This window comes from Physeter macrocephalus, chromosome 13, assembly GCF_002837175.3.
Source record: "Physeter macrocephalus isolate SW-GA chromosome 13, ASM283717v5, whole genome shotgun sequence".
Taxonomy (NCBI): Eukaryota; Metazoa; Chordata; class Mammalia; order Artiodactyla; family Physeteridae; genus Physeter; species Physeter macrocephalus.
In genome coordinates, this window is record NC_041226.1 from 11400369 (window position 1) to 11428087 (window position 27719).

Here is a 27719-nt window from a genome sequence, read left to right on the forward strand (position 1 = left end):
CGGCTGGGCCCGTGAGCCATGGCCGCTGAGCCTGCGCATCCGGAGCCTGTGCTCCGCAATGGGAGGGGCCACAACAGTGAGAGGCCCGCGTACCTCAGACAAAAAAAAAAAAAAAAAAAAAAAATACAGGATACATGGAAGAATGCAATAAGAGTTTTCATAGCAAAATAGCAAATAACAGATGAAAACCAACTGGGAATGGCTTTGGGGGGAGAGTGGTTTTGAGTTATCCCTTTAAAATAATAAGCTTTTAACTGGTACACATTTGAGGAGGAGATAATCCTGTCATAGAGTAAAGCATGAGTTAATTCAAATAGTAAGGGATCTTAAGGTGTGTCCACTGCGATGAATGCAGTTGCAATGGATTATCATGGACTAGAAGACTGGAAAATGTATTGAGACCAGATTACAGAGAGCCTTGAAGGATTTGCCAAGGACTTTGGTTTATACTCTGAAGCTGAGGGAACTTCAAAGATTTCCAAGCAAGGGAGTATCAACAACTATATTTGAAAGGATGATCTAGGTACTAATCGGAAGAATACTATGATCAGGGGAAATATTGGATTTGGAAAGGTCTGTCAGAAGGCCTGACACCTGAGGTCATGGATAGTGAGGTTCCGTATTAGGGTAGAAGCCCTGGGAATTGGAAGGACTGGACAAATTCAAAGTACATTTGGAAGACAGAGCAATAGTCTTGTTAACCAGTTTGTTTTAGGAGGTGAAAGAGGATGGTTGAGAATGACACTCTGAGTATCTCAGAAAAATGTTGGCATTATTAACACAAAAGAAGAAACAGATTTATTTGAAGGAAAAATTTAATTCCACTTTGCATCTGTTGGGAACACAGGTTTGTGTTCAGCATGGAAGTGAGAACTAGAAATGCAGCGTATGGAGACATGGATAATAGGTGCAGTCACAGGTGAGAACAGTGGGAGGGAAGTGGACCCAGAATCATAAGAAGAAGGAGGAGAAGAGAAGGAAAATGAGAACCTAAAAGCACAAGTTTAGTCAGAAAAAGAAAATATCTCATCGCGCTCATGAAAACATTGATTCTACTAATTCTCACCTTTCTATGAACTGGGAAAAGCTATGCTACTTATTTTACAGGGAAGAAAAAAATGTCCAAGCATTCATTCATTTAATAAACATTTATTAAGCTCGTACTAGATATGAGCACTAAGCTAGGCTCTGAGGATTCAGTGTGAGCAAGTGGGTCCAAGACTCTGCTCTCAGAGTACTTACATTCTTGTGGGGTAAACAGTCAACAAATAAGAAATAATGAGTTAGATAATCACAGTTTGAGTACAATAAAAGAAACAGGCAGAGTGATGCAGTAGAGTACCTGGGGAAACTACTTTAGAGAGAGGACTAAGAGAAGTCCTCCCTGCAAAGGTGACCTTTGCCTTGAGATTTGAAAAATAAGAATGAAGAGAAGTGGCAAAAATCATTCCAGCCCCAAGTTGAAAATAAGAGCTCAAAGCACAAAAGGGCCTGATGTGTTTAAGGAACATGAAGAACACAGTGTGCAGCTGCTTAGTGAATACACAGGAGAGTAGAATGAGATGAGGTTGGAAAGATGAGAAGATGAGCAGAACCTTGTAAACCACAGTAAATAGCAAGGGCTTCATTATCTGAAGGAAGAAGGAGCCAAGTGAAGGGTCTTAAGCAGGGAAGGGACATAATCCAATCCACAGATTAGAAAAGGTTAAGAGTGGAAGATCAAGACGTTAAGATATAATGGCAGCCTGATCCAAGGTAGTGGACTAGATATGTAGAGAAAAAAAGAACTTGAGATACACTGAAGATGAAACCCACAGGACTTGCTGTTGGAGAGAAGAGAGGGAAGAGAAAGAATCAAGAATAATTCCTACTTTTGAGGCTTTAGCAACTAAGTGGATGATGGTGCCATATATGGAGAAGGGAAAGACTGAGAGGGGGCTATTTTGGCACAGGGATAGTGGGGGTGTAGGAATGAGTTGAGATAGCTATCAAAATCTCCATTTTGCAAATATTCAATATTAATATTGAAAGGAATATTAGACATCCAAACAAAATTGTCAAGTTGGCAATTGACTATATCTACAACTACAAATTTGAAATCTGTTGTAATTGTTGGATTTAAAGTCTTGGGACTGGATAAGTCTATAGATAAGGAAGAGAGAATTGACAGAAAAGAAAATCTGACCAAGAACTGAGTTCCAAGGCCAGAGGACTCACTTATTCTGGCCCCTTCCAAGAACCAGGGTCGAATTTAGCAAATTTTTTACCTCGTCAAGTAGTAATGGGATGGCCAGTGTCATTTCTGGAACTTGGCTAATGGGAGGTAGAGTTATGAATATATTTAGTAGGTTCAATAAGCCACATTTCTGTGGTTCATATCCTATTCCTTGTACAAAGCTACTGCTTGCCACCTCTGTATACGAACAGCTTGCAGGAACATGCTAACCACCATCTTACTGATAGATTCTACACTGGTTGTGACAAGCACAGGTCAGCTGGCAATTATTGTGCCCTACTTTATAAGGGAAAAACTCTATGGCAATTTTTAACTTTTTCACCATCAAAAGATACCTGAAACATAAAATGCTTCTAAGAGTCCACAAAGTGAAACAAGTTCTGGGTAGTTGTAACCTGCCATTGAATTACAGTTCATGGACAGTCATATGGCAATGCAACTATACAAAAAGTAAGGACAAAGGGCTGCAAACACACTTTAAGAACTTTAATAAGTACTTATAATATGTGCTTTGCATAGCTTATTCCCTTAATTGCTCTAGAGAAGAAGCTGCTGCCACAGCACCTAAAACCGTTGACTACTCAGTAGGTTGAAACAGTTATGAATATGTCATTTTGATTGCTTTTTAAGAATTTAAGTGAACAAGATGGTGTCTCCATTACAAAGCTGTTCAAGCCCTACAACCTAGATAAAACGACCTTTTTAGGACCCTAAAATATATTGTCAAAGAGCTGAAAGAGGAACTTGAACATCAACAAGAAGCAAAAAAGTTTATTCAAAAAGTTACTAATTTTCCAACACACAATTTTAACTACAATTTTGAATGAAAGACATTTGTAACATCTTACTAAAATAAGTGAGAAACTACACATTGCATTGAGCTTAATATGAAGAGTCCCTTCTTTTGTTATCTTTAAATTTATTTATTATAGAATTGAAAGGTAAATCCAGGTAAAATTATTAATGGACTATGAAGCAAAAACAATAACTATGAGTGATGAAATCAGTAGAAATTATTCTAATCTCAAAAAGCAAATGATAACAAAAATAATTTCATACCATACTAAGAGCAGTTATTCATTAAGAGGAAAAGATAAATTTAGAAGCAAAGAATAAGCTTTAGATTGTGTGATAATCCTATTAATGACAAGAAGTGAATCTTAGGAGAACACTGGAAAGGAATTAAAGCTCTTGCTGATTTGAGGCAAAACACTGATGTACAAGATAATATAAATCTCATGCTACCCCACTGCAAGGAGGACACTGATGACAAATGGTTAATGAGTGCTGTCATTGCAGAGTAATTATAATTAATCACTGTACAAGAAGACTTGAAGTGTCATAAAATCTTACAGCTGAAATATGAAAGAAACTTGATAGAAGTTGCCCAACTTAAACATCCTAAAACTTTATATGGCATTACCAATAATGTTATAAAGATGGGAAAAAAGTCGCTAAGCCAAACATAATATAAAACAATTTCTGTTCAACCAAAAGAAATACTCAATTATTTCTCTAGTCTCTCTATAGAAAATATTACAAAATCATTGTCATATAAAGAGGTGACCAAAAAATATCCAGACCAAATTGTAGGGGAAAAAAGTACTATGAAGGCATGTCCTATAGTTAATTAATAAAAAAATGTTTTTAAAAAAATTTCATAATGTTTTTGGTATTTATAAACATTTTAAAAATGATTATAATTTCTCTTTCTGAATATTTACTTTCATACTTAATTTTGTATTTATAATTTTATATCCATTTTACTTAAAGAATGCCCCCTACATTGGATAAGCATCAGACCCGAAAACATGGACCCACTTCTGTCTGAGGCCTTTGAGCATTCAGATATTGGACAGAGAAAGAGGAACCATGCAAGAAGGTTGGCAACTGTGGTAAATTCTCCTGAGAGTCAAGATGAAGGTAGAGACATGTTCTTTGGAATCAGCAACTTGACCATGTTGGTGACCTTGACAAGAGCTGATTCCCAAGCATGGGGTAGATGAAGCCATACTGGAGACGGTCGAAGAGCACATTGGCCATGTGCAATATTCAATTATACTATGCTGGTTATTTTCTGGTTTCCTCTTTAGATCAATTTTCCACCCTTCCCTGTCCTGTTTGGCCTTGCGAGGCTGACTTCTATCAACCACTTTACTAGCCCTGCCTGCTGGCTTCCCCTTGGGTTGATCAACTGAAGGCCATGACAAAAAACTGGGCCATGGTTTGAGGCTGGACTCCTCGGCCTTTGATCACACAATCTGTGGGTGGCCCTTCCCTTGGCTACAGCTCTCACCTGGGCCAACAACACCTTCGCTCTTCAGGCCTAGGGGAAGGAACTGCTTTCTGCTCTGGCTAGAAAGGGTGGAAAATTGATCTAAAGAGGAAATCTGAGTATACTCAGATCAAACACAGCTCCCACACAAAGATGAGGCTCTCTTATAGACTGAACTAAACTGGATCAAGTCAGGGTGATTACAATAAAATTTTGATTTTGGGTACTATGAAAAGCCAGACCCACAGTCAGGTTAATCCCCCAGGCCTGGCTTTCTACATTCCCAGGTGACTCCCTTCTCCCCATCAGACTTGCTGGCCCTCACAGGTACCTGATTAAACTGGTCAATTCTTATCTACATGCAAAAGAATTAAACTGAACTGCTATTTTAAACCATACACAAAAATTAACTTGAAATGGACTAAAGACTTAAATGTAAGACCTGAAACTATAAAATTAATGGAAGAAAATATAGAAAGTTCCTTGACAGTGGTCTTGGCAATGATGTTTTGGATATTAACACCAAAAGCACAAACAATAAAAGCAAAATTAATAGGTGGGATTACACCAAACTAAAAAGCTTCTGCATAGCAAAAGAGATGGTGAACAAAATGAAAGACAACCTACTGAATGGGAGAAAATATTTGCAAATCATATATCTGATAAGGGTTTAATATCCCAACTATATAAAGAACTCATACAACTCGATAGCAAAAAACAAATAATGGGCAAAGGATCTGAATAGACATTTTTCCAGAAAAGATATATATAAATGGTCAACAGGTACATGAAAAAGGTGCTCAACATCACCAATCATCAGGGAAATACAAATCAAAACCACAATAAGATATTATATCACACCTGTCAAAAGGCTGTTATCAAAAAGAGAGGACGTAACAAGTGTTAAAGAGGATGTGAAAAAAAGAAAAGCCTTGTACACTGTTGGTGGGAATGTAAATTGGTGCAGCCATTATGGAAAACAGTAACAGAGGTTCCTCAAAAAATTAAAAATAGAACTACCACATAATCCAGCATACTTCTGGGTATATATACTTCTGCGTATATATCTAAAGGAAATGAAATCACTAAGTCAAAGAGATATCTGTACCCGATGTTTATTAAAGCATTATTCACAATAGCCAAGACATGGAAACATGTGTCCATCAACAAATGAATGGGCAGAGAAAATGTGGCATATATATATATATGTATATACGCCACAATGGCTAAGTGAGATAAGTCAGACAAAGACAAATACTGTAAGATCTCACTTGTATGTGGACTCTAAAAGGAAAAAAAAAAACTCATAGAAACAGAGAGTATTTGTGGTTGACAGGGGTAGAGGGAGTAGGAGAAATAGGTGAAGGAAGTCAAAGGATACTAAATTCCAGTTATAAAATGAATAAATTCTGGGGATCTAATGAACAGCATGGTGATTATATTTAATGATACTGTATTGTATACCTGAAAGTTGTTCAAAGAATAGATCTTAAAGTTCTCCCCCCACACACAGGATAATAATGTGAGGTGAAGTATGGGTTAACTAACATTATTATGGTAATCATTTTGCAATCATTTTGCATATATCAAATTATTATATTGTATTGATACTGTATTGTATACCTGAAAGTTGTTCAAAGAATAGATCTTAAAGTTCTCCCCCCACACACAGGATAATAATGTGAGGTGAAGTATGGGTTAACTAACATTATTATGGTAATCATTTTGCATATATCAAATTATTATATTGTATACCTTAAACCTACACAATGTTGTATGTCAATTATATCTCACTAAAGCTGGGAAAATTTGATTAATTCTGAGAAATAATGATTTCCACACAGAGTGTATATTCTGAATGAAATTTCCCTACTGAGGTCAGGAACTGGCTTTGGTATGGTTAATACAGAAAAGAAAAATCTCATTTATACAGCATCTTTGATGTTTCCTAGCACTTTCTCTCTCAAGAAGATTATTAGAAAATGGCTATCTGATCATGTCACTCCCATGCTTTAAATCTTTCACTGTTCTTGGGCTTCCCTGGTGGTGCAGTGGTTGGGAGTCCGCCTGCCGATGCCGGGGACACGGGTTCGTGCCCCGGTTCCGGGAAGATCACACATGCCGCGGAGCAGCTGGGCCCGTGAGCCATGGCCGCTGAGCCTGCGCGTCCGGAGCCTCTGCTCCGCAACGGGAGAGGCCACAAGAGTGAGAGGCCCGCGTACCACACACACACAAAAAAATCTTTCACTGTTCTCCAGAGTGTTGGGAGTCAAGTTTAAATTTGCTAGTTGAATACACATGCCTTTTGTTACCTGAACTCAGCCTACCTCTTCAGCTTCACTTCTTGCCATTCCTGACCCAAGCTCTTGGGGGCAGCCATTGCCAACTACCTGTGTATTTCCCGAGCACTGTGTTCTGAACGCCTCTTTTGCTTGCATGTGCATGCGTGATATCCCTGCTATTCAGAACCCCCTTCCTCTTCTTCTCCCTTCAAGATTCATCTCAAGCATCCCCTCTTTGGGGGAACTTTTTTTACTCTCCAGTGAATGAAGTTATACTTCCTTTTGATATTTGTATAGCACCTCTCACATGAAATCATCATGCTTAATATTATAACAATCAGTTACTTGTTTGTCTTAATTATTAGCCTATAAATTTCTGGAGGAATTGTTCACTTTGATAGTCCCAGCATCTAAGACACTGCCTGACATGTAGTAGCACTTAAATGTGTTCACATTTTGACTAAACAGATTAGAGGAATGAGGGAAAATTGTGGTGAGGAGAAGGGGAAGCCACAAAGCTAGGAGAAAAGACATGGATTTGTGAAAACATGAATATTTGTGCTAAGAAAGACAGGATACAAGATAGCCTATTTCCACATATGTAACACATTATTACAATTATAAGTAGGCATATTTAAAGAAATGCGCTAGAATTGTGTCAAAAGAGTATATTTAAACAAGAAACACTTTTGCCATAACTGGGGCTACAGAAATAGACTTCCTTTATGAACTATTTTATTTTATTTTATTTATTTATTTGTTTGTTTGTTTATTTATTTATTTATTTTTTGCGGTACGCGGGCCTCCCACTGCCGCAGCCTCTCCCGCCACGGAGCACAGGCTCCGGACGCGCAGGCCCAGCGGCCACGACTCACGGGACCAGCCGCTCCGCGGCACACGGGACCCTCCCGGACCGGGGCACGAACCCGCGTCCCCCACATCGGCAGGCGGACTCTCAACCACTGCGCCACCAGGGAAGCCCATTTTATGAACTATTTTAAATGCTATCCCTAGATTGGGATTGACAAGTACACACCACTATATTTAAAATAGATAACCAACAAGGACCTACTGTATAGCATAGTGAACTCTGCTCAATATTCTGTAATAACCTAAATGGGAAAAGAATTTGAAAAAGAATAGATACATGCATATGTATAACTGAATCACTTTGCTGTACACCTGAAACTAACAACATTGTTAACCAACTATGCCCCAATATAAAATAATTTTTTTTAAAAAGATGCTATCCCTAGAAATATTTAAAAATAAGATGAAAAACAATCTTGCTTAATGGTTTGGGTAGGCATTTTTCTGGAGGAAAAATGGAAATATGGTCATATATCATTTTGGAGCTGCAAATATCAGCTAGTCTACCTGAGGCAGGATAGCACAGTGGTGGAATACAGACTTGCGATCTAACAGCTGTTCTCATCCTCGTTTCATGGCTTACTATTAACTTCTTACTTACAACCTTACTACTTGCTAGCTATGTCACTTTTGTTATCACCAACATTATTGTTTCACATATAAGGAAGCTAAGGTCCAGGGGAGGTGCAGAGATATACCCAGGGTCCGATAACCAACCTAGGCATGGAACCAGGTATTCAGATATGCCTCCCACTCTGCTTACCATGACAAGAGGGCTAGGAACTGAATGAACTGAATGTTGCTTGGTTCTCAGACACAGTGAAAAACTGCATTAGGAATTCAAAACTGGAATCATGTAACCTATAACCTTTATTTTAAAAAAGGATTAAAGCTCCATTTTTATTAGGCTTAATTTTTTAATTACAAAAAGCAAAATACTTTCCTGTTGGTGGGTTATTTGAAGCCTTCCTTTCAAAGCCAAAAGCTTTAACATTATTTCCTTCTTTAAAGCTAGAATTGTTGGGCTTCCCTGGTGGCGCAGTGGTTGCCAGTCCGCCTGCCGATGCAGGAGACACGGGTTCGTGCCCCGGTCCGGGAAGATCCTACATGCCGCGGAGCGGCTGGGCCCGTGAGCCGTGGCCGCTGAGCCTGTGCGTCTGGAGCCTGTGCTCCGCAACGGGAGAGGCCACAACAGTGAGAGGCCCACGTAACGCAAAAATAAATAAATAAAGCTAGAATTGTTTTAAGGTAATTGAAAGTTAAATTGACATTATGACCTCCACAAGAGAACTAAAAAAATTTTGGCCTTCTAAAGTCTGTTACCTACAAGAAGCTTCATATCTATTATTCAGAAAAAGCTGAGTGGTGGAGTGTTTCAGCTTCCACCTGGATGTTTGAGGTCAAGTAGATTGTAGGAAAACCATGTGACTACAGTTCATACCCTCTGCTTAGATGTGTGTGCTTTGTTAGGCAGCTGGAGGCCCAGAGCTAGGAGGTTTAATGTTTAACATTTTCCTTTTGCTGAATACATTTGGAAATTGGTCCTTAGCCATCTTTTTAAATATCACTTTTACTTTTAAATTTTTTCTTCCAGGACAAAATGTAGCTAGAAGTTAGCTAGAAGATGAAACCTTAAAGGATTATAAATAAAAATTATAAAGATTCATGAAATCATCAGTCCATTCATATTTATAGAGTTTGTTTGCCTCTTGTAGTTTAAAGATGATTTTTTCACAGTAAGGGTGCTGGTTTCCTCTTAGTAATCTCTGCCCTCTAAAATTCAATTCACAGTCATCTTTTTCTTCCTACATTGCATGAATTAAGTCTTCTCCTCCAGTGTGATAGATTTTTTAAAAAACCTAATGACTAGGTGATTGCAAATCTTTTTGCTGCTGTTATAAACAACAATGCCTCATTTCTGGCTGAATATTAAGAATTTGCACTGTGCTTGCTGTTTAAAATATCTTTTAAATGTCCACAATTGAATTAAAGCCTTATGTTCAATCATGAACCGTGAAATTAGTTGGTATAACCAATGTTCTGCAACTCAGCCCTTGAAAAAAAATAAAAAGATTGCAATTCAAAATTACTAGGAGTCTCAACTAAAACTGGGTCTTTGTACTTTCTAAATGTCTTGATTGCATCACTAACTATCAAAGGATAAGACAAAAAAACAAAAGAACCTCACCTGCATATATAATTCTTTATTTTAAAAAAAATTAAGCCAGGTAAAGTAGATTTTAGTGATAGAGAATATCACAAGCTTGTTTCTTTGTTTCAGTTTTGTAATGAGAGTTAAGATTGTGTTTACACATAAGTGTCTGTTTATATTTTGGGTGAATTTCTGGCCCATTCAATCAAGAACTCATCATTTCACCTAAACCACAGGATATTATATAGAGATCAATATAACAGTCAAATAGGCTACTCTAAGATCTGATCTGACCTGAAAGCCAGCCCATTCCTGCAGCAACAAGTCCTTACCCAATGTTGACTTAAAACAATAAAACAGCCACTTATTTTACCAGCAAAATGGATTAGGGAACAGCAAAGACTAGCAATTCAGGAAATGCAATCTATGGCAAATCACAGGCAAGTCTGGAGAAAGGAGGGAAGCCTTCTTTTATAGAGGATAAGTGGAGTTGGGAGGGGCTATTATAAACAAAAAGTCCATTGGAGAAAACTGGGAGTTCAAAGTGTAGTGGCTTTTCATTGGCTGAGTTGTGAGAGTCTCTCATTGGCTGGGCTGTTGCTGGGCAAGGAGGAATTTTTCATTCCTCAAGCTGAGTAGTAAAGTGCTGCTCAGTAAACCTCCTTCCTGTTGGAGATGCAAAGGTAGCTCTCTTCCTGTTGGGTCTTCTGTTGACCCCTAGTGGTAGTTCATGAGAGCGTCCCCTTCTGAATTCCCGACTCCAACTCCATTTTAAATAGGGTTTCTGTTTATTAATTTTTATACACCAAGGACACTATCACTGTGTCACAAAAGCAGTTACTATGATTTGGCTCTTTGCTACTCAACAGAGGTCTGCAGAATGCAGTGGTGACATTGCCTGGGATTGTGTTAGAAATGCAGTATCTCAGGCCCTTCCCCAGACCTCCTCTGAGGAAGCACAATCTACATTTTAACAAGCACAATCTACATTTTAACAAGATCCCAGGTAAATCAAATGCATGCTAAGTTTGAGAAACACTGGTTTAGCTGATTAGCCTAAAAGTGTAAATTTTTCCCCTAATTGCCTAAAATAATACCTAGGAAGAAAATTGATCAATAGTTTGGGGAGAGAAAATTTTATAGCACCTACCATCTGCAGCTTTAGACTTTACCTCATTTAATCTTCTTTAAAAACCTTGCAAGGGGGGCTTCCCTGGTGGCGCGGTGGTTGCCAGTCCACCTGCCGATGCAGGGGACACAGGTTCGTGCCCCGGTCCGGGAGGATCCCACATGCCGTGGAGCGGCTGGGCCTGCGCGTCCGGAGCCTGTGCTCCGCAACGGGAGAGGCCACAACAGTGAGAGGCCCGCGTACCGCAAAAAAAAAAAAAACAAAAAAACCCCCCAAAACCTTGCAAGGTAGGTTTATTTCCATTTCTACAGTGAAGGATCTAAGTACCTTGTCAAAGATTACACAGCTAATAAATGTTGGAGGCAAGATCCAAAACAAGGTTATTAGTGTGGCTCCAACACACCCCATGTCTTTTCCATTATAAAACGCACTTGCTCATTTTTTAATACTAAGAACCATTAAATATTTTCAATATAGGCCTCAGATTGAACTTTATCATCAAAATCCATATTTATTCAACTTACCTGGTTTGTCACTTATGTTTCTGCATTCTGTGTCCAAGACAGCCCTGTATTGGTCACATCCTCAATATAGTAAGCTGAGCTGTTCATCATATTGCCTAAGGTCCATTAATGGCACATACTTTCCCCTTGACCTCAGAATTTATCTTTTTTGTAATTTATGGATGCAAATATTTTCAAGGTTTACTGCAGATAAAATGGTCTTCAAATCTTATTGTCAAACACAGTGGTTAAAAATTACATAGGAATCCTGCAAATGGCGTCTCACTAGCTACATCAGTAAGAATTACCATTTTCCTTTTCTGTGGAAGGGAAGTGTATGCCACATAAAACTGTCCACGCTGGTCACCAGTCATGCCACTGCCCATCACACCTACGGATAAATTGTAATTCTGTCACCTACTGCATTAGTCTCTGGATCTGGTTTTCAGAAATCTGTGACATATAAGATAAGGATTTCTTTTAGGGAAATCATAGAATATTTCTGGTGACTAGTCTTCATCTTCAATTTAAATCTCTGGGCTCATAATTTTCTTTCTGAAAAAGTGTCAAATTCACTAGTGAGTGAACATAGAATCAACCAGTCAAACCTAGTAAACTCTTTATTCATAGTAAAATACTCTACAACAACAAATACATAGTCACTCAAAATTTTACCTCTTTCTGTAAGCATTTGCTTACAAGAGGGAGTAATTTAAGTAACCATTTTGCCCTACATGCCACACCTGTGTCCCCTCCCTTTACCAATGGAAATTCAGATAACCCAGAACCGTTATAGAGACCTCCCCACCACACTTTCTAAGGTTCTGTTCCTCTAGAACCATTTCTAGTACTAATTTCTATATAATTTCAGCTTTAACTAGAGGAGAAGAACGGCTCTGAATGATATTAAACTAGAAGATTTATTGTAGGTGAGTTGATTTTCAACAAAGGTGCCAAGGGGGATGAATAATCTTTTCAATAAGTAATGGGATAACTAGATATTTACATCAAAAAAAGAACACCAATGCTTACTCACAACACAAAAATTATTTCCAAAAGGTTCTAAACTTAAATCCCCAAACTATAAAACTTCTACAAGAAAATACAGGAGAAAATTCATGCAACTTGTGCATCACAAAACTTCTTAGGACACAAAAATATACAGCATAAAAAATTTTGGTAAATTGGATCTTATCAAAATTAAAAACTTCTGATCTTCAAAAGACATTGTTAATAAAATGACAAGGAGGCCCAAGACCAGGAGAAGGTATTCTCAATACATATTTCTAACAGAGGACTTATATCCAGACTATTTAACAAACTTCATGACACAAAGGCCAAAAATCCAGTAAGATAATAGGCAAAAGATCTGAACAATTACTTCACAAAAAAGATATATGAATGGCTGATAAGAACATGAAAAGATATTCAACATCATTGTCATCAGAGTTGCAAATTAAACCATGAAATATCACTAGAATGACTAATATTGAAAATGTCTGACAACTGTAAGTGTTGATGAGGATATGGAGCAACTGGAACTCTCATGCATTGCTGATGAGAATATAAAATAGTTTAACAACTTTAGAAAAGATTTTATAGTTCCTTATAAGCCTAAAATTACACTTAACCATACAACTCAAAATTCCACACCAGAAAAATGAAAACATATTGTCAAAATGAAAAATTTTACATGAATGATTACAGTAGTTTTACTCGTAACAGCCAAATTGGAAGTAGTTCAAATGTCCATCAAAAGGTGACTGGATAAACAAACTGGAGTGTAGCTTTCAGTGGGGGAGTAGGATGAGGCATAGATGAAACAGGAATAGTAGAAAGTTGACAGTTGTTGATGCTGAATGATAGATACATAGGGGCTCATTATCCAGTTCCATTTAGTTTGCATATATTTTCCATAATAAGTATTTTTTAAAGTAACATGGCAACCATTTTCAAAAATTATAAAAATGATCTATTCATTGATCTAGTTACTCCCTTTCTGAAAAAGTTATTCTAGAAAACAACCAGAAGGAGGAAATAAGCTATATGCTTGATAATAATAATCTAATCTGACTTACAATGTTGGAAAAATTGGGAAGACCCCAAATATACAAAAACAAAGAAATGTTCAAGAAATCATACTTTATAGAATATTGTGCAGAATTATAATTCATTATGATGAATAAATAACATTTATTATGTTCTAGGCCCTATTCTGAGCAATTTAATTGCCTTAACTCATTTATTATGAATAATATATAGGAACACTAGTTCATTTAACAAATATTATCCACTATAAGAGCCAGGATTGTGCTAGGCCCTATGAATATAAGTGAGCAAGAAAATGTTATTTTTAGTCTCATGGAGCTTTGAAAGTCTATTGGAGGAAATGGCTATGTAAAGAAATAATTACAATAGAATGCAATTAGTTTACTGATAAGGAAAATAAAATGCTTTTCTTTTGATTTAAGCAGCAAAGTGAATGCATAACTGTAGTTCCTATATGATATCTACATAAGGGCACCAAGAGCAAAGAAAAAGGCTTGACTTCTTCAGGTGATATAATTATAAAACAATTTAAATTTTTATGTTGAATTCCTTTAATTTTACTACAATCTTTTAAGTATAATAAAATCAAATCACTTATATATCAGATAATCAATCTAGTAGCGAGAAGGGTTTATTACATAACAATTTTATTGTAATTTTAAAAATTCTAATTAGTTTAGCAAATCTTTCTCAGGCTTCTCCTACTAATCAGTGTAACAGAAAATGTATTTATTGGTCCTAATCCTCTGTATACTGAAAGTCTGATCTACTTACTCTGCTAAAGTAGCTCTCAACCTGGCTCTGCATCAGAATCCCCATGGGAGTTTTAAAACCTAATGATGGCTGACCCTCACCCCAAGCCAACTGAATTCAAATCTCTGAGGGAAGGATCCACTGATCTACTGGAAGAGCCGTGGATCATTTCAGAAATTTTTACTTAGGTCATTACCGTGCTCTTTCCATTCAGGATGTTTGATATCCATTAATTACTATATTTGGGGCTGGGAAGATAATTAAATTTACCGATGTAAACACTTGAAAAAGTGATTAAACAAAATATAGGCCTGCCATTCTTTTTCTGTATTCTAAACGTGTTTGCTCTGAGGAGTGTGAATTTCAGATGACTAACCACGTACAAGGCAACAACTGGCACCACGCACAATGAAAAAAGCAAAGTTAGTTATTCCCTCCGACCAGTATTTTCATCATTCCTCAAAACAAAGAAAAGACACCACAAAGAAAGAGAAGAGAGGATGCATGCTACCTGAAATAAACATCAGAGCTCAGACAGGAGCCCAGAGATGACAGGCTGAAATGTGGATGATCTTGCTGCAGATGAAATGACAGCAGTGACAATTCTCTCGGTCCACCTCCTTCCAAACAGCTAGTGTACCAACTTATGCTTCCACACAAAGAATTGAGATGACTCAAAGGAGAGATGACTCAAAGAGATCAATAGTGTCAATATTTCCTCAATTTTGTGAGCTACGTTCCCTTCACACCTTGACTCTTCCTCCATAGGCTACATGAAAAAGGGTTGTACGGCTACTTACACTCTCCTACGCTTTGGCAGGTTGTCCTGGTAAATTTTCAGAAGGGATTGGGTGGAAGGCAGGGATAATAGCTGTTTAACTTGCCTGATACAGTACTTAGCACAGTAACACATGCATGTGGATGACTAATAAGCCATGGAGTAAAATTAGCCTAATTCTGCTCAGATTTCTTGTTTCATCAGCCTTTGGGGAGACAATGATAATTAGCTGAAATAGCTGGAGAATAACACTTAATCATAGAAAGCCAATGCAGAAAAATTACCAAAAACAAGTTGTCGTTGCCTAAGGTACATTTCTATCTGAGAAAAAGAGCAAAATTAAGCAACCTTGAAGTCCTCAAGGCCTTACATCCTAAAATGTTGGGATTTTTTTTTTTTTCTTCTCTTTTTAGTATAATCACTCTGGGCAGACATTTGACTCAAATTCTCAGATGGGTCAAGCTTTCCTCGACCTTATCAAATAATTAATGTGAGATTTGTATAGAAACCTTCACAGTTTATTTTACTCATTAATGTAAAATATAATTAAATGCACAGCAATGACTCAATTAATTGCTCAATTCCTTCAAGTTTAGAGATAATCACTTTTTCTTATACACATACAGACCAATACTGTTTTAGATACACTAACTTGCATAACGTTCAACGAGGTAATTAAAAACAAAAGGAAAGAGAGCAAGATTTATATAAAATAAACTGTTTCAGCTGCTTGAGTTCAAATTAAGCACCTTTCTGAAAATGAAAAGTATGATTAAATAAGGGTATGGTTATAAAGTGTGGGTGGTTAGATAATCCGAATTGCAGAATAGTTACAAGCCGTGCTTTCCCCAACCTGGACAGCCCTTTAAGTCTTGTTGAATACTATTAAGGTGTCGATTAAAAGATAATTAACTTCATAGCAAAACTGACACTCAAGGTAGGGAAACTTTTCCATGCACTTCAACAGTATAACAATACTAAAACAGAAACCCAAAGAACATTAGCTGCAATACATTTTAAATGGTTTTTCTTTTTAATTTCCATGCTATCATTTTGTAACAATGATAACTTCCAAGGGCTGCAGCTCACAATCCCACACAGCCTAGGTGTGACACAGGTGTGAGACATCAGGGCTGTTTCTGCCTACAGGCTCCCTCCATCACCAGGCCTGCCACTCCCCTCCTAAAGAGAATGAGGTCTGGTGGGCTTGAATTGTTCTCATATTTCCTTTTACTTTTGGAAAATATTTAACCAAGATTCATGACTGCTTTAATATAATGGCTATGCCAAATTATGACTTTGATTCTGCCTCCCTACTGCCTTTTTATATGATATTTAATAAAGTCACATATTGCAAAGACTAGGCCAAGAAAGAAAAACAGTTTGGGAGCACCTGTTACTGCACACCTCTAGGGTGAGAAAAGCAGAAGTAGGAGGCACACCCACAGATTGCTAATGCTAGTGCGCAGAGATGTTGAAGGCGAAATATATTCCAGCAAGCCATCTGCCTTCTGACAGAGAATCTGCAACAGCGTCAGCAGTGAAAATCATCTCAGAGACACAGGCTGAAAATCAGCTGTGACCTCTTCAAGAGCAAAGATCAGCACGGCTTCTTCTGCTACAGCTGGTTTAACATACCCCCCTCCTCCCGCCCAGGTAATGTTTTCAGAGCTCTATCCTTTTTATTTGGTTTCACACATCCTTTTGCCTTTGACATAAGAAATAGGCTGGACTATCTGAAGCCTGACTTTTAAAGGAATGGATCTGAAGCTCTCTCTTGCTCTCTCTCTCTCTACTGTGACTTGAAGTTCAAAAGCACACACACTAGGCTGTTGGGGGATGGCTATAGGATGTTATAATTGGTATATAAGGTATCGATCGTATGAATGAGCAATGCCTTGAACTAGGCTTGACAGATGTTAGCCAGCGTGGAGCTAAAACCTAAAACCTGAAATAGTGGGATTGGTTCTGCAGAGCTTGCACAGTATCTGACACACAGTAGCTGTGCAAAAAAAGTTTGGCAAGAACCAATGAATGAGTGAGTCAGTGGATGAACGACTGAATGAATGAACAAATGAGTCTACAGGGGCCAACTAGCCAAATAAGGCAATCACCACCACTTACCATTCCTACCTGCCTTCGGATCCAGCTTTGATATACCTGTTTCTGCCCAGCTTTTCTTTTCCCTCTGTATCTTCATAATAGACCCCCAGACCCTCCTGTTTTTTAGGCTCACGGTTTCTCCCAGACTTTTCCTGAAAATCTCCTATTCACCCACTCCCCCTCCTACTTCTCCAAGGCCTTGTGCCCCAGTCCACCTCACATACTGCCTCCAAAGAGACCATATAAATTGTTGATAAACCCCTGGTTTATCTGACTCAAATCACCTGAAATTATGAGGCCAAATCATAAATCACAGTCCCTGTAAGTGTCCATTTTCATCCTAACAATTAATTTCCTCTCATATTACCCCATTTTAAACTATTCTAGGTTGCTTTATGAAATAATTTATTATTTTAGTATTTAAAATACGGTGGCATTTATCTTCATAATCTGTTTCTATGTAGTCACTATTACTATTTTTAAAATGCTATTGTCCATCTGTTTCCTGTGGGATGATTCTAGTTCGGAGGGTCCTATCATGCCTACATGTGGGGCTCCACAAAGTGTTCAGAAAACAGAATCGCTGGAGTATTCAGTGGTGGGGACACAGACACATGACAAGACAATTCCAAAAAGATGCACCTCAACTGCCCTGTGAGTAATGCATTGAGCAGCACCCTTTACCTTGACTGAACAACTGCTTTGAGAGAGAGATTGTTTTTTAATGTCAAGCATCAAACTCTTCAAACAATTCCATACTTCCCTGCTTCTCATTCTAATTTTCATCAGAAATCAAACAGAAGAGTCTACTTCAAGGCAAAGCCTTTTGCCTCAAACAAATGTGATCAAAAAATGATATCCAACAATGGTATTATTTATGTTTGGGGGTTAGTTATGATTACTCAGAAGTGAGCTAAAGATGAGAAAAAAAGGAATCGGCCTCCTAGCTTGAGAACGTACATTGCTTGCAGTCAACTAAGAATGTTCTATCCCAAGCTTAGCTTTTACCTTGATCTTTGGTTTTCTAGCTGCTTCTGGTGTTGATAGCAGGAAATGTCCCAGCCCAAGCACAAATGTGATCCAGGCATGTACCAGCAAGCCTGGAGTTAGAGGGAAGCCTCCAGGAGACTCGGGCTGGAAATGAGAGTTAACAACAATTAATTTTTAGGGGAAATGGAGAGGAAGTGGGAGGGGTCAAAATTTGACTCAAAGAGGCCAGTCATTGGACTGAAGGGAAGTACAGTGTCCATCATTCTTATAGTCCACAGGCCCCACTCCCCAAGGACTCAGTCAAAGGACTATGACGGGGTAAAATAGAAGCAAAGGTTCTGGTTTTTTGTTTTTTGATTTTTTTTTTAACTACAATTTTAATGGGCATGGAGAGGACAAGATTGTCCTCCATATTTGTACCAGAAGCTACTATTTGCATTTCTGGGCCAGAAATTGATCCAGAATCTTCTATAAAACAGGAATGACAAGAAAAATATTACTTTTGTTGTGCTTATTTGGCTCTAGGCAGTGTGCTGAGTGCTTTAGGTACAATGTGTTGTCTAAGAGATATCAGCAATCTCAACTTCAGGAATTCTCAGCTTTAGCCCAGGTACCAAGAGTAGCACCTACGTACAGTTCTGGTCAATACAGGAAGTCTCAGTGGCAAGACATCTTCAGGGAACATCTGTGGCATAGGTGCTGAATTTGGTATCTGTAATAGTCATCCTCCAAGATACCTCCCCCCAAGCTCTCTGCCTCCTGGTATCCGTGCCCATGTACAATCCCCTCCCATGCTGACTGAATACAATTGATCTGTGAAACCAGTAAAATATTGTGGAAATGGCAGTGTTTGACTTCTCAGGATAGGTCATAAAAGACATTGCAGCTCTAATTTTTTTTCTTCTCTCTTGGATCATTTGCTCTGTAAGAACAAATGAACACTCAAACCACAAACACTCAAACAGCCCTGTGGATAGGATACGTGATGAGGAACTAAGAGCTGCTGCCAAAAAGCCAGTGACAGATTGAGGCTTCCTGCCAACAATCTTATAAGTGAGCCATCTTGGAAGCAGATCTTCCAGCCCCAGTCAAGCCCTCAGTTGACTTCATCCCAAGCCAAAAATTTAACTTCAACCTCATTAGTGATCTCAAGCCAGAATTACCCAGCCTAGCTGCTCTGAATTCCTGACCCACAAAAATGGTGAAAAGATAAATGTTTATTAATTTAAGCTACTAAGTTTTGGAGTAATTTATTACATAGCAATAGACAGTATTATTGATTTTGTTACTTTGGTACTTGGAAGTGGAGCATCAGAGTAACAAATAAAAGTATGGAAATGGCTTTGGAAAAGGCAGTGTGCAGAAGCGGCAAAGACTTTGCGGAGAGTATTGGAGGGAGCCTCATGTGCAGTGAACAGACTATTAGTAGAAGCCAGAATGCCTTTGAGGAAGGTATGAGTCGGGGCTGAAAGGAGATGTGTGAAAAAGTCACTGGAAATTGGAGGAAAAGGGATGTTGCTATACAGCATCAGAAAATTTAGTGACACTACTTCCTGCAGTTATGTGTAAAGCAGAAAAATGTACCATGTAAAATGGGATGACCTAGTTAAGATTTCAATGCAGGTGTTTAAGGTGCTGCTTAGATGCTCCTTGCTGCTCGTAGTAAAATGCAAGCAGAGAGAGATAAGCTAAAGGAAAGACTTAAAAAGGAACGAGGACCTTCTGGTTTTAAAAATCCTCAGCCTCTCCAGATGACTAACAAACATGTTATAATTAAGAAATGGCTTTCAGGAGAAGATGAAGTCCAAGATGTTTCCAGGAAAATATGGTCTCATATAGATTTGATACGGTGCCTCAGAGAACTGTTCAGTCACACAATAGGGCTTCTAAGAAACTTTAGGGTAAATTTCCTCAGCAATCTCAGCAGAAGCCCAAGTTAGAGAAGGACTTATCTCAAAAAGATATGCAGATATGGTTTTTGTCTAATGAGGAGCACACAAAGTTTTTAAGACAATTATTTGGACAGAAACACCACTAGCTTGGACTGAATGAGACAGAAACAGCACAAAATGAAAAAGAAGGTTTTGGTCTCTCAAAATTCAACTTGCAGGTAACAGGCTTGAAAGATACACAGCTGTAACCCTGGGTTACCTTTCATGGAAAAGGATGAGTGAGTCAGAAAGTAGAAACTGGAGCCTAAAGGGCAGATCCATGAACCACAGAGAAGTACAACTACATCCTAATCTAGCAGCTTCCAAAATATGCCCAGTTAGATTTCAGACCGCTGGTACTTGTGTGCCTCCTGTTTTCCACATTTTTACATAGGAGTGTTTATAGCAGTTATCATATGCTTATCCCACCACTGTCTGTTGGATGTGTTAGAGGGAAATAATCTGTCTCTCTAGGTTCACAATTGTTCAGATTAAGTACAACTGTACTTAAGGAGTTATACTTAAAAAACTATACCTGAGGAGGTGCATCTGTATCTGGGCCTGATTTAGATGATGGGATTTTGGACTTCAATCTGAAGTTGTAGTAGGCTGAGATTTTGGGGGGTCTTGTGAGGGTTGTGAGTACATTTTGCGTAAGGAAGAGACACGAATCATCAGTAGCTAAAAGGTAGACTAGTTGTCAGCCTCCAAAGTAGAGCCCCCAATGTTCCCTGACTCCTGTATTTTATATATATATGTATGCATATTATATATATATATATAAAATTTTACCATTATAAAGGATGTGTAGGACACAATTTATACTTTCTAAACAGTCAATAATACAATAAATCAAGTTCTGATTTGTAGTGTTTGCTGATATCCATAATATAAATGTTCCCACCATGGCTGATTTCAAGCTACCAACATAATGTCACTGAATTCAGAGACAGAATGAGATTGAGATGTGCAATAGGACACACCTATATAGTATTCTCTCCATACAGATGCAAAAGACATAAAGAACCACGAGAGTATCAATAAAGGAAAAATGGAGGAAGTGAGGAGTTTTGAGGATTTACTACCTTAACTTTTAGTATAATTTTTAAAATAAGGTTTATATAGTTTAATTTTTAATAATGGCTGTGTTTTACAATTGGCTTGCAAAATTCTTAAATGCTAACAATTAGCTCTCAAAAGTAGGTGTGAGCCAGCTTCAGCCTACCTAGAACTGAGCCTCCTGTCAACAGCCCTGCACATGAACCATCTTGGAAGCAGACCCTTCTGTCCCACTCAAGCCTTCAGATGACTGCAGCCCCACCTAACATGTTTTTTTCTTTTAAATTAATTTATTTAATTTATTTATTTTTGGCTGTGTTGGGTCTTTGTTGCTGCGCGTGGGCTTTCTCTAGTTGCGGCGAGCAGGGGCTACTCTTTCTTGCGGTGCACAGGCTTCTCATTGCGGTGGCTTCTCTTATTGTGGAGCACAGGCACTAGGCACGTGGGCTTCAGTAGTTGTGGCTCGCAGGCTCTAGAGCACAGCCTTAGTAGTTGTGGCTCTCGGACTCAGTAGTTGTCGCGCATGGGTTTAGTTGCTCCGCGGCATGTGGGATCTTCCCGGACCAGGGCTTGAACCCATGTCCCCTGCACTGGCAGGCAGATTCTTAACCACTGCACCACCAGGGAAGCACCCCCACCTAACATCTTGACTGCAAGCTCATGAAAGACCTTGAGCCAGAAGAATCCAGCTGAGCCACCTCTGAATGCCTGACCCATAGACTCTGTGAGATGCTAAATGTTTGTTGTTTAAATCCATAAAATGTCGAGGTAGTTTTCACTCAGTAACAGATAATAATATATCAGCAACTGCTGCAGCCATGGGAGACACTGCCTCCTTAGGCAGAGGCGTGCAGGAGGAAAACAGGGAGTCCTAGATAAGTAAGAGCAACGTTTCATGGGGTACCCTTGGTATCTCTGTAAGCACCCCAAAACTATTCGAGAGAAATTTAAGAGGGAATTGGAGTTTTACCAGGGTTGTTTTTTATTCTCATATTACCAGTGAAGTAGCTGAGGCTCGGTGAAGTAGCTGAGGCTCAGAAGGGTTAAGTAGCTGAGGCTCAGTGAAGTAGCTGAGGCTCAGAAGGATTAAGCAGCACATCTAAAATCACACAGCCAATAAGCCAGTAAAAGGTAAAACCAGGGTTTAAACCCAAATCTAAGCCTATGCTCTCCCAGGGAGACCTTCAGAAGGTTATTGGTTTTTAGAACATGTTATTGTTTATGAATAATTTGATGCCCACCCAATCTGATGAGGGAAAGGGATTATTATTTCTACTTTAAAAATTTATTTTTTTAAGGGAAATTTTATTTATTTATTTATTTATTTATGGCTGTGTTGGGTCTTCGTTTCTGTGTGAGGGCTTTCTCTAGTTGTGGCAAGCGGGGGCCACTCTTCATCACGGTGCGCGGGCCTCTCACTATCATGGCCTCTCTTGTTGCGGAGCACAGGCTCCAGACATGCAGGCTCAGTAGTTGTGGCTCACGGGCCTAGTTGCTCCACGGCAGGTGGGATCTTCCCAGAGCAGGGCTCGAACCCATGTCCCCTGCATTAGCAGGCAGATTCTCAACCACTGTGCCACCAGGGAAGCCCAAAATTTTTTTAATTGAGATTTGTATAGCTAGTAACCAGAGCTGAAACTAGAAAATCTTCAAACTTCTAGCCTAATGTTCAAAAAAGACTACAAAATAAGTTTATTTGAGTATAAAATATGATCATGTGTATAATTAAATATTAAATGTTGTAGTACAGAAAAACTTGAATTCATAATTCAAGTAAAATTCAGAATTCAATAGCCTTGTTATATTTTACTAGTCTTTCTAATTTACAGTTAGAGGCAAGAAAACATGTAACAAAAGTAAGCTTCTATGGTCAATAAATGTAGATATTTTTAAGATTTATTAAAATTTTTACTTGTTCAAAATCAGATTTCTCTTGGGCCTTACCCACTTTGACCCAGGACCTATGGGCCCCTACTAATTTGCATGACTGCCACATACAGTATTAAAATATTTCCAAGCTCTTCAAATTATTCACTTTAACGGCTTTTCATAAGCACTTCAAATAAATAGTAACACGGCTTTGTTTTCCAGATGACATTTCATGTCTCTGAATAATTCTACCAGACTTTAATGATTACACCAACTCAGGATAGCAAAGAACAAATACCAAATTTAACTTGGAACAATTTTAACAAATTCCATATTTGCTTTTCCTCTTAAGCATTTACTATTTATGACTTGGTACAGTAGGTACAGTGGTGGAAGCTCCATTAAGAAGGCCTAGAACCCTAAAGACTGGGATGCTCTCTGGGACTGTGTCTGAGCAAGATAAACCAAATGGCCCACCCCGAGAGGTGGATTTTAAGTGTGATGATTAGAGAAACAGGATGTATCCAAAATCCAATCAGGAATACCAGAATATGGCTGCAGCCCAATCAAACCGACTAGGGTAGAATCTCAGGAAGGCATAAAATGATTGTGGTCAAAGGAAATGACATCTCATCAATTGTACTGTAATTTGTAGAAGAATGTGTCAACAGAACTGGGATGGTCTTCATAAGAATCTGGGGAAAGGGAAGCAAAGATTCAGGGAAGCAGGTAAGTATTCTCGGCAGTTTCTAGCATCAAATACCTCCAGACATAAGCTAGAGAATGGTCCCATTCTCCTGGATTAAACATTGAGATCTCAAACAGTTTGGTCTCAGGACCCTCTTACACCTTTAAAAATTATTGAGGACCCCAAAGAGCTTTTTTATATGAGTTGTATCTATTGATATTTAACATAATAGAAATTAAAGCTGAGAAAATGTTTAAATGCAAAATACTTAATTGTACATTCCTATTAGCTGTCAGAATGATGACATCATCACCAATTCCACTGTACACTCATGATGGAGAGCAAAAAAGGCAAATAACCTCTTAATATTATTATAAAAATGTTTTGACTTCAGAGATGCCTAAAAGGGTCTCAAGGACTTAGAGCACACCCTGTGGAGCCCTGTCCTCGATGATTCCAGTTGAACAACTGTCTAAGGGTGCGTTGACTTTCCATGTGAAACTTCCTACGGGAGAGAAAGGAATTTACCTTCTCTGCAGTCTACTCGCCTGCCTCTTTCTCAACAGCATTCTGATTTATATGCCAGATTGGGGCGACTGGCTTGAGGCAAGGGGTTTTTCTCCCAGTCTCCTCCACTGCAGTAAAACCATATCTTGGTTTCTCAAAGTTGATGCAGAACATTTCCCTCTGTAAAGCTCAAATTCAATCTCTCTCTCAAACCTCACTGATCAGCACTCTCAAAAGCACCGTAAGCCACATGTTCATAGTTAGGGAGCCACGGAAAAAGTTAGAGGTATGAGTATATACACTCACTGAGCACTTACATATTCCTAGTTCTACATTCTCTGCTCAGTACTTTCCATAATATGCCATTAATTCCCACCCTGTGAGTTAGGTCTTTATAATTCTCATTTTAGAGAGGGACGAACTGAAGGGTTAAGACATTACACAAGATCATACTGGGATGTGATAAAGCTGGAAGGTGAAACTTTCAATAATAACAATTGCAAAAATAAACAGCAATTGATTACATTCTAAGTGTGTAGAAACACTGCTCTAAATACTTTATGTGGGTTTTTCATTTCTCACAGCAATTCCATAAGATAAATACTATGATTAATTTCCCATTTATATTTGAGGAAACTAAGACACAAATTGATTAAGTGAAATATGCAAGATCACACAGCACATAATTGATGGAGCTTGAGTTCAGCTAAACCCAGGCAGTCTGACTCCAGGATCCATGCTCTTAAACCCTACATTCCATTCCTCTTAGCAATCTTGTTTAATCCCAAACCTATGCTCTTAGCCTCTTATGCACTGCCTCTCAGGAAGTCTTCCAAAGAGACGCTTCGCAAAGAGGCACCATCTCCTGGCTGCAGAGTATGTACTAAGGCTAATCAGTTACAATAAGATCATCTTCATAACACACATTTGTATACAAATGTATATAAACAATGCAGCTGTAAATAGGAGTAAATACACTAAATATCTGTATGTTCTAAGGAACAAACTTGATAGAAAAACCAGTGGTTAACTTTATGGAAGTATTAAAGAATAAAAAATAAGTATAGAATGAGAGAATCCTAGAATCTCAGAATTGTAAAGGGTCATAGTTACTATACAAGCAGAAAGGGCAGGTTGACTATGAATGGAGAGAATATTTGAATCTACGTAGAGCTTCAGACTCCACATTACTAAGCATGAATAATCTAAGGACTTCGGCAAATAGGGATAATTTCAGGCACTCTTACCCTACCTGTCTCAGGAGTACAAGTGAGGCCATTGGCCAGTTTTAAACATCCATTTATTTTCTGTGTACTCTAATTCTGAATTAGAGTAATAAGCTGCTTAACATCATTCAATCTCTCTCTCAAACCTCACTGATCAGCACTCTCAAAAGCACCGTAAGCCACATGTTCATAGTTAGGGAGCCACGGAAAAAGTTAGAGGTATGAGTATATACACTCACTGAGCACTTACATATTCCTAGTTCTACATTCTCTGCTCAGTACTTTCCATAATATGCCATTAATTCCCACCCTGTGAGTTAGGTCTTTATAATTCTCATTTTAGAGAGGGACGAACTGAAGGGTTAAGACATTACACAAGGTCATACTGGGATGTGATAAAGCTGGAAGGTGAAACTTTCAATAATAACAATTGCAAAAATAAACAGCAATTGATTACATTCTAAGTGTGTAGAAACACTGCTCTAAATACTTTATGTGGGTTTTTCATTTCTCACAGCAATTCCATAAGATAAATACTATGATTAATTTCCCATTTATATTTGAGGAAACTAAGACACAAATTGATTAAGTGAAATATGCAAGATCACACAGCACATAATTGATGGAGCTTGAGTTCAGCTAAACCCAGGCAGTCTGACTCCAGGATCCATGCTCTTAAACCCTACATTCCATTCCTCTTAGCAATCTTGTTTAATCCCAAACCTATGCTCTTAGCCTCTTATGCACTGCCTCTCAGGAAGTCTTCCAAAGAGACGCTTCGCAAAGAGGCACCATCTCCTGGCTGCAGAGTATGTACTAAGGCTAATCAGTTACAATAAGATCATCTTCATAACACACATTTGTATACAAATGTATATAAACAATGCAGCTGTAAATAGTAAATACACTAAATATCTGTATGTTCTAAGGAACAAACTTGATAGAAAAACCAGTGGTTAACTTTATGGAAGTATTAAAGAATAAAAAATAAGTATAGAATGAGAGAATCCTAGAATCTCAGAATTGTAAAGGGTCATAGTTACTATACAAGCAGAAAGGGCAGGTTGACTATGAATGGAGAGAATATTTGAATCTACGTAGAGCTTCAGACTCCACATTACTAAGCATGAATAATCTAAGGACTTCGGCAAATAGGGATAATTTCAGGCACTCTTACCCTACCTGTCTCAGGAGTACAAGTGAGGCCATTGGCCAGTTTTAAACATCCATTTATTTTCTGTGTACTCTAATTCTGAATTAGAGTAATAAGCTGCTTAACATCTTTTTTTTTTAAGTATATCACTGTTAAGACAGAATTAAAAACTGGTTCTTCAGTAGTGAATTTTATGAATGCAGAATTTTTTTAAGAGTATGATTGAAATTATTTTTTAAAGATATACCTAACATATCACACCTTGGTTTCATCTATATGGTTATTTACTATCCCTGTTGGCAACTTTGATGATGATTTAGCACTCTGAAATCTTGCTGACTAAAACTCCATTTCCATTGGTAATAGTTCCATTTAAGTTCTTTTACAGACATTTGGATATAAAGATGAACTCTGAAGTAATTCCTTTGATATTCTTTGATAACTTCAAAAAGGAAGAAATTTGGAATCTGCTTTTCAACTGAAAAATAAGTGCAGTCATAACTGGTTCAACCCTTCCTGACCTTCTGTGACATTTAAATACTCTTCTTCCAGCCTAATTCACTTTGTCCTAACCAGACAGACCCTGGACTTCAGAGTTGATAAGGAGAGTTCATGCTCCACTGTACTGACTGTAGTACTATTCACATGTAGTCACAAAAAAATCTCTCTCTCACTACCTTTCCTTCCTTCACTCCTTCCCTCCCTCCCTTGAAATTCTGGACAGCTCAGGTCTTCTGTTCTAATGATCAATTTGCTTACTGGTTATAAAAATGTTCTACTCCTATTTAGAGAGAGAAGCTAGGAGTAGAATACTATCTTGGATTCAACCAAGGCTAACTGATTCAAGACTTTTCTTACTATAAGCCACATTATCAAAAATTGTTTAATAATGATTTTAAGCTACTTATACTAAAACACTTAAAAACGTGTATGACATTCTAGGCCCACATTTTTTTAAATTGGTTCTGTTTTAGGTTGAAACAGGTATGGCCAGAGGTATGGGAAAATTTTTAAATAAAGAAAAGGACTGGGCTTCCCTGGTGGCGCAGTGGTTGCGCGTCCGCCTGCCGATGCAGGGGAACCGGGTTCGCGCCCCGGTCTGGGAGGATCCCATGTGCCGCGGAGCGGCTGGGCCCGTGAGCCATGGCCGATGAGCCTGCGCGTCC

General features: G+C 38.3%; 1 protein-coding gene across 17 annotated transcripts in view; it reads right to left on the reverse strand.

The window, feature by feature from the left end:
* Nucleotides 1-27719, reverse strand: part of LOC114487463 (uncharacterized) — a 512374-nt gene that overhangs the window by 265756 nt on the left and 218899 nt on the right. For 16 of the 17 annotated variants that reach the window (XR_003682566.2, XR_008618993.1, XR_003682565.2 and 13 more), the window contains exon 3: nt 18139-18264. The exons of the other annotated variant lie outside the window; for it this stretch is intronic. Coding sequence is in view for 1 of the 16 variants with exons in the window: in XM_028497450.2 (XP_028353251.1) it covers nt 18139-18264 (126 nt within the window). In the remaining 15 variants the exon portion in view is untranslated. The remainder of the gene's footprint in view (nt 1-18138; nt 18265-27719) is intronic. 17 annotated transcript variants of the gene reach the window in all.